Source organism: Pongo abelii, chromosome 5, assembly GCF_028885655.2.
Source record: "Pongo abelii isolate AG06213 chromosome 5, NHGRI_mPonAbe1-v2.0_pri, whole genome shotgun sequence".
Taxonomy (NCBI): Eukaryota; Metazoa; Chordata; class Mammalia; order Primates; family Hominidae; genus Pongo; species Pongo abelii.
In genome coordinates this window covers 43,105,681-43,121,099 of record NC_071990.2, presented here as the reverse complement: position 1 = coordinate 43,121,099, position 15,419 = coordinate 43,105,681, and the positions used below count along the sequence as shown (strand labels likewise).

At 45.5% G+C, this 15,419-nt stretch overlaps 1 protein-coding gene and 1 long non-coding RNA gene across 7 annotated transcripts in view; one reads left to right on the top strand and one right to left on the bottom strand.

The window, feature by feature from the left end:
• Positions 1–34: 34 nt before the first annotated feature.
• On the top strand, positions 35–12,821 carry LOC129059938 (uncharacterized). Its single transcript, XR_008526176.2, has 3 exons — positions 35–188; positions 10,462–10,565; positions 12,499–12,821. It is a non-coding gene; the product is annotated as an uncharacterized LOC129059938 (long non-coding RNA).
• Positions 11,106–15,419, bottom strand: part of BICRAL (BICRA like chromatin remodeling complex associated protein) — a 116,820-nt gene continuing 112,506 nt past the window's right edge. For all 6 annotated transcript variants that reach the window (XM_063725235.1, XM_054557510.2, XM_024248869.3 and 3 more), the window contains one exon: positions 11,106–15,004. In XM_063725235.1, coding sequence (XP_063581305.1) covers positions 14,217–15,004 — 788 coding nt within the window. In that variant the 3' untranslated portion in view covers positions 11,106–14,216. The remainder of the gene's footprint in view (positions 15,005–15,419) is intronic.

Genomic DNA, 15,419 nt, shown 5'->3' with positions numbered 1-15,419 from the left:
TCATCACAAGCGGCTTGGCTGTGGACAACAAAGTGCTTCCCACAATGCACCTATGGCGTCCGCCGCTAGCTACGGCGCCGCACTTCCGGCGTGGCCCTGCTGCGTCTCTGGGGAGGAAGACAAGCAAACTCAGCGAAACCTTTTCGCTCTGTGGAAAAACTTGGAGGCTATGGCTTTGGCTCTCACACGTAGGTGGAAGTGTTTGTTGAGGACTTATAGTGGTAAAGCAGGTAGCTGCAATTCCGTCTGCTTGGCTCAGTCGATGCGTCCTTGAACACGTTATTTAACCCCTCTATACTGCGGCTTCATTACCCATAAAATGGGTGTACAGTAATAATAGGTCTACTTAATGGCGGTACGAGGATTACAGGAGATTAGATAAAGCGTTTAGGAGTGTTAGTCAGCACTATGTTTGTTACTATTACTGCTGGACCGAAAACTACAACATGCTTCCTTCCCGTCTAAAACCGTTATACAGGCCGGGCGCGGTGGCTCACGCCTGTAGTCCCAGCACTTTGGGAGGGAGGCCGAGACGGGAGGATCACCCGAGGTCAGGATTTCGAGATCAGCCTGGCCAACACGGTGAAACCCCGTCTTGGGCGGAGGTTACAGTGAGCCGAGATCGCGCCACTGCCCACCAGCCTGGGTGACAGAGCAAGACTCCGTCTCAAAAAAAAAAAAAAAAAAAAGAATAAAAATAAAATCCTTATACAGCTCTCGTCGCCTGGAATATGCGTTCTTCCCTCCCGGTCTATATAAAATCCTGAAAAACAGTAGGCCGGGCCTGGTGGCTTTCACCTGTAATCCCAGCACTTTGGGAGGCCAAGGCAGGTGGATCACTTGAGGTCAGGAGTTGGAGACCAGTATAGCCAAGATGGTGAAACCCCGTCTCTACTAAAAATACAAAAAATTAGCTGGGCGTGGTGGCTCTCGCCTGAAGTCCTAGGAGGCGGAGGCTGCGTGAGCCGAGTTTGTGCCACTGCACTCCAGCCTGGGCGATAGAGCGAGACTGTCTCAAAAAAAACAAGAAATATTTTTTTTTTAAATTAAAAATCCTGAAAAACAACACAAGTCTTATCATCTCTGGAAACCTCCAGAGCAGCGCTTCTCAAGCATTAATAGTGAATAGGAGTCATCTGAAGATTTTACTAAAATACAGATTTTTATTCAGGAGGCCGGGTGGGGAGTTGATATTCTGCTTTTTTTTTTTTTTTTTGAGATGGAGTCTCGCTCTGTCGCCCAGGCAGGAGTGCAGTGGGGCGATCTCGGCACACTGCAAGCTCCGCCTTCCCGGTTCACGCCATTCTCCTGCCTCAGCCTCCCCAGTAGCTGGGACTACAGGCGCCCGCCACCACGCCTGGCTAATTTTTTGAATTTTTAGTAGCGATTTCACCGTTTTAGCCAGGATGGTCTCGATCTCCTGAACTCGTGATCTGCCTGCCTCGGCCTCCCAAAGTGCTGGGATTACAGGCGTGAGCCACGGTACCTGGCCAATATTCTGCATTTTTAACAGGCTTCAGAGTGACGCTGGTGCTACTGGTCTATGGGCTGACTAGTAAGACTCTAGAGTAGTGTCTGATTTCCCTCAGGACATTATTATATTTTTAATATTTCTTCCACACGATACTAGGAGGGGCAGGAACCATGACTGCTTGCTCATCACTGATCCTAAGGGTCTAGCACCAATTTCTCGATTTTGGCACTATTGATACTGATATTGGTGGCAACTAAAGGCCTCGTGTTGCCATGTAACTAGTCCAGCCGGAAAGAGTGCTATGGGCACAGGTCACTTTCTGATGAATAAGTGTCAGGACAACCCAGTATTCAAGGTCACACACTGAAAGAGGGAGGCTCATTCTCTTTCAGCACCTCACCATGTGTCTTTGTAAAGAGGCAAAACACAAGGGTCACCAAAGTGTAAGACATTCACTAAATAGTAAACAAAAAAGCAAAAAGTTAAATGTTTTGTGATTTTTCCTGTCTATGGATAAAAGGTAGAGTCTGTGGTACCAATAATATTAAAAGGAGGAGGAATTTTAGGGTTAACAATACTTCAGCCGGGCGCCGATGGCTCATGCCTGTAATCCCAGCACTTTGGGAGGCCGAGGCGGGCAGATCACTTGAGCTCAGGAGTTCAAGACCAGCCTCAGTAACATGGCAAAACCCCGTCTCTACTAAAAATACAAAAATTAGCTGGGCATGGTGGCACATGCCTGTAGTCAGCTACTTGGGAGGCTAAAGCACGAGAATTGCTTGAACCTGGGAGGCGGAGGTTGCAGTGAGCCGAGATTATGCCACTGCGCTCCAGCCTGGGCAACAGAGCGAGAATCTGTCTCAAAACAACCCCCAAAAAACCAGTACTCCAAGGCTGAAGGCCAGGATTCAGGAATGGTTTTCTTCTGCCAGCAGATGGTGCTAGCAGAATACTTATTCTCAGCGCCAATGCCATTACTCCACCAGACTGACAGGGAAAAAGAAAGAGCCCCCCCTCTTAAACAATTATTCACTAACTGAATATGTGTTTATTGAGCATTGAGCATGTGTCCTAGATTTTTTTTCAAAGTGAGGTTAGTGAGGTCAGGTGTGGTGGCTCATGCCTGTAATCCCAGCACTTTGGGAGGCTGAGGCAGGCGGATCACCTGAGGCCAGAAGTTCAAAACCAACCTGGCCATCATGGTGAAACCCCATCTCTACTAAAAATACAAAAATTAGCTGGGTGTGGTGGTGCATACCTGTAATCCTAGCTACTTGGGAGGCTGAGGCACGAGAATCGCTGCACTCCAGCCTGGGTGACAGAGTGAGACCCTGTCTCCCAAAAAAAAAAAAAAAAAAAAAAAATCTAGTCCTCTTGTGAACTTGTTTCTTCTTCATCATGTACAGTTGGGCAGCTGTTGGGAGGATATCAAATCCAAACGCTTGCCCTCCAATACTTAAACTGAAGGAGTCTTTGGAAGATCTTTTCAATTCTTTTCATCACCCCATTGGGAGTGGGTATGAGATGCTAAATTTCTCTGTGATTTTGAATTTTGAGCAGAGTGATGATGAACAAAGTACCAGATTTGAGACAAGACTTTTTTTTTTTTGAGACAAAGTCTTGCTCTGTTGCCCAGGCTGGAGTGCAGTGGTGCAATCTTGGCTCATTGCAACCTCTGCTTCCCAGGTTCAAGCAATTCTCGTGCCTCAGCCTCCCCAGTAGGTAGGACTACAGGCGTGTGCCACCACGCCCAGCTAATTTTTGTATTTTTAGTAGAGACGGGTTTCACCATGTTGACCAGGCTGGTCTTGAACTCTTGACCTCAAGTGATCTGCCCACCTCGACCTCCCAAAGTGCTGGGATTACAGGTATGAGCCACCACACCTGGTCAGGGGCAAAACTTTTAACGATTTCCATCTAAGAAGACCTCCTAGAGTTTCTTTGTCTCTGTCCTTCTCAAGCCTCGTGGGTTCTTCAATTTTTTCTTTAATTCTTATCTTCCTTACAAAATCCCTTTATGTTGATTGACTAGAATAATTTTCTGTTGTTTACAACCGAATAATCCTGACTGTAATAGTCTCAAACATATGGGATACAGACTAGGGTGTAAAAAAATGGTCCCAGATTGTTTTTGTTTTTTGTGTTTTTTTTTTTGAGATGGAGTCTCGCTTTGTCGCCAGGCTGTAGTGCAGTAGCACTATCTCGGCCTACTGCAACCTCTGCCTCCTGGGTTCAAGCAATTCTCCTGACTCAGCCCCCCAAGTAGCTGGGACTACAGGCGCACACCACCATGCCTGGCTAATTTTTGTATTTTTAGTAGAGATGGGGTTTCACCATGTTGGCCAGGATGTTCTCAATCTTTTGACCTCGTGATCTGCCTGCCTTGGCCTCCCAAAGTGCTGGGATTACAGGCATGAGCTACCGCGCCCGGTCCCCAGATTGTTTTTCTTTTCTTTTTTCTTTCTTTCTTTTTTTTTTTTCTGAGACAGAGTTTGACTCTGTCGCCCAGGCTGGAGTGCAATGGCACGATCTCGGCTCACTGCAACCTCCACCTCCTGGGTTCAAGCAAATCTCCTGCCTTAGCCTCCCAAGTAGCTGGGATTACAGGTGCCCGCCACCACGCCTGGGTAGTAATTTTTGTATTTTCAGTAGAGATGGGGTTTCACCATGTTGGCCAGGCTGGTCTCGAAGTCCTGACCTCAGGTGTTCACCTGCCTCGGCCTCCCAAAGTGCTGGGATTACAGGCGTGAGCCACTGTGCCCGGCCGGTTACAGGTAAATTTGTATGTAACAATTTTGGAAGCATATATGAAAAAGTGCTGATGACGGTCTTTTTGGGAAATAGTAGTAGAATCTTGAATCGGAGGAAAACTTCCATTTTGTGATATGCCCTTTGTTTACCACATACGTATTAGTTTAAGAAAAAGCTCTGAGCCAGGTTGGTGGCTCATGTCTGTAATCCCAGCACTTTGAGAGGCCCAGTTGGGCGGATCACTTGAGCTCACAAGTTTGAGACCTGCCTGGGCAACATGGTGAAACCATGTCTCTTCAAAAAATATAAAAATTAGGCTGGGTGCGGTGGCTCACACCTGTAATCACAGCACTTTGGGAGGCCAAGGCAGGCGGATCACTTGAGACTGGGAATTTGAGACCAGCCTGGGCAACATGATGAAACCCTGTTTCTACTAAAAATACAAAAAATTAGCCGGGCGTGGTGGTGCACACCTGTAGTCTCAACTACTTGAGAGGCTGAGGTGGGAGGATCATTTTAGCCTGGAGGGTCAAGGCTGTAGTGAGCCCAGATCTTGCCACTGCACTCCAGCCTGGGCAACTGGAGTGAGACCCTGTCTCAATAGATAGGTAGATAAATAGACAGATAGACAGACAGACAGACATGGCTGGGCAAGGTGGCTCACACCTGTAATGCCAGCACTTTGGGAGGCCGAGGCAGGTGGGTGACTCAAGGTCAGGAATTCGAGACGAGCCTGGCCAACATGGTGAAACCTCATATCTGCTAAAAAAATACAAAAATTATTTGGGTGTGGTGGTGGGTGCCTGTAATCCCAGCTACTCAGGAGGCTGAGGCAGGAGAATTGCTTCAACCTGGGAGATGGAGATTGCGGTGAGCCGAGATTGTGCCACTGTGCTTCAGCCTGGATGACAGAGTGAGACTCCATCTCAGAAAAAAAAAAAGAAAAATCTTGGCAGGGTGTGGTGGCTCATGCCTACAATCCCAGCACTTTGGGAGGCTGAGGCGGATGGATCATGAGGTCAGGAGATCGAGATCATCCTGGCTAACACAGTGAAACCCCGTCTCTACTAAAAATACAAAAAATTAGCCAGGCATGGTGGCACGCACCTGTAGTCCCAGCTACTTGGGAGGCTGAGGCAGGAGAATCGCTTGAATCTGGGAGGCGGAGGTTGCAGTAAGCCAAGATCGCACCACTGCACTCCAGCCTGGGCGACAGAGTGAGACTCTGTCTCAAGAAAAAAAAAAGGCTGGGTGCGGTGGCTCATGCCTGTAATCCCAGCACTTTGGGAGGCCAAGGCGGGCAGATCACAAGGTCAGGAGTTCGAGACCAGCCTGGCCGACATGGTGAAACCCTGTTTCTACTAAAAATACAAAAGTTAGCTGGCGTGGTGGCACATACCTGTAATCCCAGCTACTTGGGAGGCTGAGGCAGGAGAATCGCTTGAACCTGGGGAGGTGGAGGTTGCAGTGAGCCGAGATCGTGCCATTGCACTCCAGCCTGGGCGACAGAGTCAAACTCCGTCTCAGAAAAAAAAAAAAAGAAAGAAAAAAGAAAAAAATCTATATCTATATATAAATTAGATGGGCATGGTGGTGTGCGCCTGTAGTCGTGCTACTTGGGAGGCTGAGATGGGAGGATGGGTTGAGGCTGGGAGGTGGAGGTTACAGTGAACAGAGATCACGCCACTGCAGTCCAGCCTGGGTGACAGAGCCAGACCTTGTTTCAGAAAAAAATAAAAAAAGAAATAAAAAGAAAAAAAAGAAAGAAAGCTCTGTAAGTAACTGGATTTTTGTGGTTCTCTCTGAATTGGTTCCAGATTCCCTTTCCTAACATGTCCGTGCATAATTTATTTCAGTATTCTCTGCACTTCTGGATTATTTGGAATCCTACTCTTACTTAAGGCAAAGCTGCCACACCCAACACACCCTAAGGGGAACTCTATCTGCAATTTCCTATCTGCTCCATCCTCTTTCTTGGATTAAGACACTTTTTGCAGTCAGCTTCATTTTGCTTCAAGCTTTGCTTGTAAGTGACAAGGGGTTATCAGGAAGCAAGTAGGAAAGAGATTAGTCTGAGAGCAGTGGATGAACCTGGAGTTGAGGCAGACAACGTGAACAACAGCTTTTGATCCTGATGAAAAACAAACATAAGGTAGCAAAAGTGGGAAGGAAAGAGAGAGAACAGGTGAGGGGCAGCAGCCTTTTGAGGCTTGAGGATAGATAAGAAAGCTGGGGCAGGAAGGTGAAAGTATGTAGCAGGTAAGACTAAAAGCAAAACAGAAAAACCCAAACTTCTGAATTATTTAGGGATAATGGAACATGGCTCTTTTTACTTTTTTTTTTTTTTTGAGATGGAGTTTTGCTCTTGTTGCCCAGGTTGGAGTGCAATGGCGTGATATTGGCTTACCACAACCTCCGCCTCTCCGGTTCAAGCGATTCTCCTGCCTCAGCCTCCCAAGTAGCTGGGATTACAGGCATGCGCCACCACGCCTGGCTAATTTTGTATTTTTAGTAGAGACGGGGTTTCTCCATGTTGGTCAGGCTGGTCTTGAACTCCCAACCTTAGGTGATCTGCCTGCCTCGGCCTCCCAAAGTGCTGGGATTACAGGCGTGAGCCACCGCGCCCAGTCTCTTTTTTCTTTTTCTTTTTTCATGTTTGAGATGGAGTCTTGCTCTGTCAGCCAGGCTGGAGTGCAGTGGCACAATTTCAGCTCACTACAACCTCCACCTCCCAGGTTCAAGTGGTTCTCCTGCCTTAGCCTCCTGAGTAGCTGGGACTACAGGCATGTGCCACCATGCCCAGATAATTTTTTGTATTTTTAGTAAGATGGGACTTCGCCATGTTGGCCAGGCTAGACTCGAACTCCTGACCTCAGGTGATCTGCCCGCCTCGGCTTCCCAAACTGCTGGGATTACAGGTGTGAGCCACTGTGCCTGGCCCCGCTCTTTTTACTGTCTACATGTCTTCAGTAACAGCCTTTTTTTTTGGAGACAGAGTCTTGCTCTGTCACTCAGGCTGGAGTGCAGTGGCACGATCTTGGCTCACTGCAATCTCCACCTCCCGAGTTCAAGCAGTACTCCAGCCTCAGCCTCCTGATTAGCTGGGATTACAGGCACCCGCCAACATGCCTGGATAATTTTTTTTTTTTAGCAGAGACAAGGTTTCACCTTGTTTGCCAGGCTTGTCTCTAACTCCTGACCTCAGGTGATCAGCCCTCCTTTCAGCCTCCCTAAATACTGGGATTACAGGTGTGAGCCACCGCACCCGGCCTTAGTAACACATTTTACACCCTAAGAAGTAGAGGGCCAAGATCAGTCTTCCTAGTTTATGGGCAAGGACATGGTGACTGAGAGTTAAGTTGTATGAAGATACATGATTATGTGATAGATGAGATACCAGAACCAATTTCCACATTCTGCTGCCAAAGGCACTTTCTGCCCACCCAGTTGCACTGCTTTCCTTGACCTTCATAGAAGTAATTTTTTCCCAAGGATCTTCTTGCCTTTGCAATTGGTTTCAAAGGTCAGACTCCAGCACATACCCAAGAGTAATACAGATTAGGGTTTCTTTTTTTTTTTTTTTTTGAGACTGAGTCTCACTCTGTTGCCCAGGCTGGAGGCTGGACTGCAGTGGTGTGGTCTCGGCTCACTGCAACCCCGCCTCCTGGGTTCAAGCAATTCTCTTGTCTCAGCCTCCCGAGTAGCTGGGCCTACAGGTGCACCACGCCTGTCTAATTTTTGTATTTTTAGTAGAGACAGGGTTTCACCATATTGGTCAGGCTGGTCTCAAACTCCTGACCTCAGGTAATCCACGTGCCTCAGCCTTCCAAAGTGCTGGGATTACAGGCGTGAGCCACCACACGCGGCCTGGGTTTCTTATAAAGGTCTTTTACCTGCAGCAGTGTAGACAGGCAATTCATATTACAGAATCCACTTTATACTACATACGTGCTCCTGCTATTTGTGAATACACTGAAACAGATTTCTCCACATAATTAACAATTTAATTACAAAAGTCTTGGTGCGGTGGCTGACGCCTGTAATCTCAGCACTTTGGGAAGCCAAGGCGGGCTGGTCACCTGAGGTCGGGAGTTCGAGACCAGCCTGACCAACATGGAGAAACCCCAACTCTACTACAAATACAAAATTAGCCGGCATGGTGGCAGGCACCTGTAATTCCAGCTACTCGGGAGGTTGAAGCAGGAGAATCGCTTGAACCTGGGAGGTAGGGGTTGCGATGAGTCGAGATTGCGCCATTGCACTGGAGCCTGGGCAACGAGGGAAATTTCCCTCCGTCTTAGAAAATAAATAAATAAATAAATAAATAAAGTATTTTATCTTTGTTACTGCAGAAGGTATCATATTTTTTTCTCAAGTATAATTCAGGAAAATACTAAGAACCAGGGCATGGAAATGTAAATTACAGCTCTCTGTGCAATTTATTGTGGCAGTCCCAAAGAATTTTATGAGACAGGGTCTTGTTCTGTGACCCAGGCTGGAGTCCAGTGGCATGATCATGGCTCACTGCAGCCTTGAACTGGGCTCAAGCAATCCTCTGGCCTCAGCCTCCTGAGTAGGTGGGCCTACAGGCATATGCCACCATGCCTGGCTAATTTTTAATCTTTTTTTATAGAGATAGGTCTCACTGTGTGTTGCCCAGGCTTGTCTTGAACTCCTGGCCTCAAGCAATCCTCCTGCCTCAGACTCCCAAAGCGTTGGGCTTACAGGCATGAGCCACATGCCCAGCCCAGAAAAATTACAGCATCCCATTTTCTTCTCTCCTGAACTCCAGTCAGTTCCCAAATGTAATGTGCATTTGTGTGTTGCTCCCCCTGTATACTGTGAGCCCTTTGAAAGCAGAAAGCATGCCTGAATTATCTGTATATCCCAATGTCTAGCACAGTGTCTGCCAACAGTCAACTGCTCAAGTAATATTGTTGGTTAATGATCATCATTTTCAGCTGAATACCCAAGGGGTCCTCCTCTGTCTTGGAGGGCACACACAAGGCTGCAAGTAGGGCATGACCCTGAACCCCAGGGCCTAGCCCTTTCAGAACAGCACAGCTAGAGCCCTGCCTGAGCAATGCTGTTCCAGTGTCCCCACACTGTAAAGGTTTATTTTCCCTTACCTTTCCCCCAATAATTAACTTGCAACTTTCTCTGCATCAGGAAGTGATTAGGGCCCCTTTCCTGGAATGTGTCTACCCATACACACAGCTGAGGGCTTTAACCATTCTAAGAGAAGATGCCTGTCTTTCCTCCAGGCATGCCCCCAGGGAAAGATGCCTGTCTTTCCTCCAGGCATGCCCCCAGGGAACAGAGACAGATCCTAACCTAGCAACCAGATGATCCTTCTTTTTTTTTTTTTTTGAGATGGAGTTTCGCTCTTGTTGCCCAGGATGGAGTGCAATGGTGCGATCTCGGCTCACCACAACTCCCACCTCTCCCTGGGTTCAAGTGATTCTCCTGCCTCAGCTTCCCAAGTAGCTGGGATTACAGGCATGCACCACCATGCCCAGCTAATTTTGTATTTTTAGTAGAGACGGGATTTCTCCATGTTGGTCAGGCTGGTCTCAAACTCCCGACCTCAGGTGATCTGCCTGCCTCGGCCTCCCAAAGTGATGGGATTAAAGGTGTGAGCCAACGCACCTGGCTGATCCTTCCTTCTAACTCTTCATTCCTGGGGCACTCCCATTGTAAATGGCCTGAAGAGGGACAAAAATGTCATTCTGGACACACATTTATCCTTAGCAAGAAGAGAAACTTGACATTAGGGTAACACTATACATGACATCAGTGGATAGATCCCTTCATATCATTCTGTTAGTTATTTGAGAATGACTTTCTTTGTTGTCTTTTAATCTTTTTAGAGAATGACTTTCTATTTATGTACTGATTACTGCTGAATCTTGATTTCCTACTGCTCTTAGGGCACAAGGGAGAATCTAATTAAACCATAAACGAGTACAAGTGTAAATTCTAGGCCCTAAAGAACAATTTGTTCCCAGAAATACATTTCACCTCTAGAAGCTTCCCTAACAATTTGGGTGGAAAAACACTTGTGAGGGCAGGAATTCAAAAGGGCCTCATGGGGCTGATTTTACACATAAGGTTATAGAGTTATTTTTTAATACAAAATTTGGTCCAATATGTTGAATCCAAAGAGAAACATGTTAATTCTGGAATATGTCTTATGTAAAATCATTTAACACTTAGCTTTTTCCTTGTCCTTGCAGAAACAAAATAAACATAACAACTGAAGAAAATCTCCTAGGCCTGGTGCGGTGGCTCATACCTGTAATCCCAGCACTTTGGGAGGCCGAGGCGGGTGGATCACAAGGTCAGGAGATCGAGACCATCGTCTCTACTAAAAATACAAAAAATTAGCCAGGCGTGGTGGCGGGCACCTGTGGTCCCAGCTACTAGAGAGGCTGAGGCAGGAGAATGGCGTGAACCTGGGAGGCGGAGCTTGCAGTGAGCGGAGATTGTGTGCCACTGCACTCTAGCCTGGGGGACAGAGCGAGACTCCACCTCAAAAAAAAAAAAAAAAAAAAAAAAGAAAACCTCCTGCAGAGTGAAGCTCACTTACCTGACTTTTCACATGACCCCCACTTTTCCTTCCATAGCTAAGGACATATGTGGCAGGAGTAGGGATGGAGGCCAAAGGTGTACAGGACCAAACCTCCTCACTGACCAGCTTCATTAATTTGTAACTGTTTGGAAAGGCCAATCAATCAAAATCCTATCCCTTCCCTGACGGGTAAATTGATTTTGGTATTGGTAAATCTATTAAAATAGAATTCCCATTGAACACTTACCCTTTTCTTCTGGGAAAAGTAGCCATTCCTATTTGCAAAATCAAGACAATCACAGTTGCACATTTTCCCAAATCTTTGGCTGTATTGCAATGGTTGTTTCAATTTGTAATCTCCAACTAAACATTTCCTAACCATGGATTAACAATATAGTTACTGACTGGTTTCTTTTAACAGTATTTATCCAACATAACAAAATAAACTGCAATTTGTTATACTTTTTTTTTTTTACAAAACATTTTATAAATATTTTTACAAAATGTATACAAAGCAATTTCAAGTGAGACATACTATACAAATGAAGGTATTTAAGCAAATAAAGCCCACACCACACTGACAGCGAGTGACGCGTCCTCTTTAAGTAAAGTCAGTCTGTAAGGCCTCCCTAATCTAACAGAATCTACTAAATCCTTCAGAGCTAAAATATTTCTTTTTCATAATTGCCAGATTAAAATTTTGCTTCATCTTTAGGAAGTACTTAAGGACACAGAAAATCAAATGCTTAATAACAAATTCACACTTTTCCACAACAACAGAAAAAAAAAAAAAGAAAGAAAATGATTTTTGTTACTGAGTACAAATAGTTCTAAAACTTAACTTTGACTAATGAACCTGAACAACTGAATGTTGGCCATCCGAGGCTGAGCCCTCCTACCCTTCACCAGAGGGGGCTCGACATGCGAGTTGTGACCCATGTGCGTAGAACCTAATCACAGGAGTAAAATACATGTCATAATCTTCCTTTGTCATTATCTAGAATCCTTCCTCCATAAAAAGTAAACTTACATACAATGACACAAAAATTTACAAGTTTCATTTTGGTAAAGTAGGCTCTCCATTTGCTAGACAAGTGTTAGGGCTTAAAAACCCCTTAAGATGGTATATAGAAAAGCTAGGATTGGGACAGCAGGGCAGGATAGGGAAGAAAGAGAGGTGACAAATGTACATCAAGCTTATCTTGTCTCTTGAGAATTCCACTGATTTGCAGTAATTAATGTAACTCACTAGCAGCCCGCATGAAGGCTTCCAGGGATAAAGTTCCACAATGAGAAGAATTTGATTAGGAGGGATCATCTTGCTAGGAATTAGGGGAGCATGAGCCCCAAGGGAAGAAAAGCCTATGAAATCATGGAGTTCAGGGCAGGGTGTTACCCTAGGGCTACCCAAACAGAAAGTACCAACTGGCAACACCAACTTATCTAATATGTTACAATACAGGAAAAAGGGGAAATCTGCAACTTGGACATTGGCACAAATAAGGAAAAAATGGTAACCCTAAAATGGCCCAGATTTTCCAATTTGTATTGGCTGGGGCATGTGGTTGGGGTGAAGGTACATTGCTATTATGAAGATTGGCCATCTCACAGGGTTTTTTGTGTGTAGTGGGACACAGGGGCACTGGGGTACAGGTCTTCTGTTGCTGTGTTTTCTAATCAGAAGTCTTCCTTTCCATCACAGGCCGATCTGGAAAAGAAATGCCCAACATGATGACAATGGGGGTCATCCCCATGCTGGCGACAGCCAGAAGCAGATTCTGGCAACACATTAAAGTGAAGACCAGTGGCTGCACCTCCAGAGCCAGGGAGATAAACAGAATAAATGAGAGAGTATGCACACTAAGAAGGACAGTGAGTGTGCACACACTGTAACAAAAATGACCTCTGGATCCGAGCAGCTCAGATACATGCACGTGTGTGTATGTGTGGGAGAAGAGTGCATAAAAATACTATCATGTAGCTTTCCCAATGAGAGGAGATAAGTGATGGTTACAATGACATTAAGAATAAAGGTAACAACAAAAATGGGATAATCTGGGCAGGTATACGAGAAAGGAAAACGGAGAATACTCCCTGACAAGAAATAAAAATAAATAAAGCAATAAGCCATGCTCACTAATATGAACACAGGCCAAACAGAAACCGTGACAGGGCATATCCTTTGGCTCTCAAATGGGAATCCCATGTCTCAGATCTTTCCTTTCAGTGGTGGGCTAGCTGGTTACCTTTGGTTTGTCTGTGTTTTGGTAATGAATTGCTGCCAGGGGTCACTACTGTTCTCAGACAAGAAGCATAAACAAGGCCAGAGTCTCCTTTAAGTTTAAACTGAAAAATTACAACATAATAATTTTCAAATGAAAGTGCTTTTGATGCTTGGTATTTGTTGTGGGAGAGGGTGCAAAGAGAGGTTAAATGAAACAAAATCCAGCAACAAACAAAAACATACATCATATGTTGACTATATCCAATTATAAAATGCAAAACTTGTTTTTTCTCAATAGTTAACATATGTATGCTTTTACATATATACATATTAATATTATAACCCTCATGGCTCTATCCCGGCCTCCTCTGTACACTGTGCCTCTTCACTGGTTTCCATTTTCCTTTATTTAGCCTGGTGAAATTATTTCAGATTTTGCTGCTGTAACTAAGAACAGAACATTCCCTAGGTGAAATTCAACACAGATATGCCTAAAAGCATGAGGTTTTGCTCCAGAAGCATCAGAAAAGCACTTGAACCATCAACAGGGAAGCCCTGCAATGCCCTGCGTATGTGCTACTGGCTTTTCCACCAGGGCTGCGGGTCCCTGGCAGCACAGCCAGCAATTTACTGCTCAAAGATGGCTGAGGGGGAAGAACCATGTGGTCTTTCCCTCAACAACAACAACAAAATGCACACAAAAAAACTCAAAATAATAATAATAAAAAAAGCCAAAACTAAATTTGGAGATGCAGTGGGATAGTCTTTAAAAAGTAGCTTCTATCTGTCTCGTTTGATTTTAGTAAGTCTGTTCTTTTCAAATGACTTATGATTGTCAAAATTTTACCAAGGGCCAAGTATACTGTGGTCTCATTGAGTTACAGTGTTTTTAAAAAACAAAACAAATAAACAAAATGACTATAAGCACTTTCATAACACTTGAAATGAGTGGGGCCTATCAGACTGCTTTCTGCCAAGGATTAATTTTACTAAAGGATCTCCCTGTAATCACGACAAGTATTGCTCTTAAACAAAGAACAGGATTGAGATTAGAAAGAATAACCTGTGATGAAAGATCAAGCAGGCTGGAGACAGGAGACCATTTCCATTTGCTTTTGCCAGGAACGAATGTAACTGGTCCGGGGTGGGGTCGTGGGGTGGGGTCTCGGGGCGGGGTAGGGGGAGGACTACTGCTATTAACACTCTAGGATACTATTTACAGCTGCTTCTAAAATGGAGTCAGTTTCTACAACACCTTCACTGTGGTCCGGGATGAACTTTTCCAGGCAGTTTTCCTGTGAAGCCATAGGAGAAAAGTTGGGGAAATCTAACTCAACAGAGCCGCTAACCGTGGGGTCACTCTGGGGCTGCCGTCCCGCCTTTTTGAGTTCCAAGATGTTCTTAAATGTGGTTTCCAAGCTCTTCGTCAGCTGGAGATCTGGCTGGGGCTCGCCTGACCCTTTCATGATGTCTGTGTGTAAAACTTCATTCTTTGGAGAATTCCTCAGACTTTTGTCCTGGAAGGAATTGTTACACGTCATCTCCAAGTGCGAATCTGCTAGGATGCTTGAGAGTTTGCTCTCAGTACCATGATCCGATCTGGATGAGGTTTTCCGGTGCCCCTCAGGGCCGGGAGAGCACTCACTGGCCTTCAGAGGCTCTCTCCGGCTGGCCTTCTCTTCAGACGTGCTCTGGTACTGCACTAAGCCCACTTTGTCAAATTTCAGTGCTCTGCCAAGGCATTCTGTTTTTTTAGAAATGTTTCCTTCTGCAGAGACCACGATGTGATTAGGCACTAGATGAAACTGGTCATGATTCATGGGTTCCGTCACACTGGTTTTGGCTCGGTCTCTGCCTTGGGCCTTGGCTGGCGGATGCAGAGAGCTGCTTGCTTTACTGCCATGCTGGTCACTCCGGCCAAACTGTGTCTCATGAGCAGCTTTATCAAGTTTGAAGGAACAACAGAAATCAGCCTGAAAACCCTCTGGAAATGGGAACAAAAAGAACATTAGTGAGTGATTGGGAGAGTACAGACTATACAGCAGAACTTCAGTGGGTCAGGTGCTGAGGTCAAAGCCAGCCCCACTCACAGAATCCATCTGCTTCACATACAGGAACATGCAGAAGCAGGACCCTGATCCTGAGAGGGCATCCTGTAAAGGCAGCCAAGGCTGTGGAGCCGCAGCTTCAAGGTGGGGAGCTTAAACCTTTTGAAAAGGTAGATGCTTGATGACAAATGGGAAAACGTGATGGGCAAAAAACATCACTCAGTCCTGATCTCTAAGTATTATTTTATTTTATTTTTTTTGAGATGGAGTCTTGCTCTGTTGCCCAGACTGGAGTGCAGTGGGACGATCTTGACTCACCGCAACCTTTGCCTCCTGGGTTCAAGCAATTCT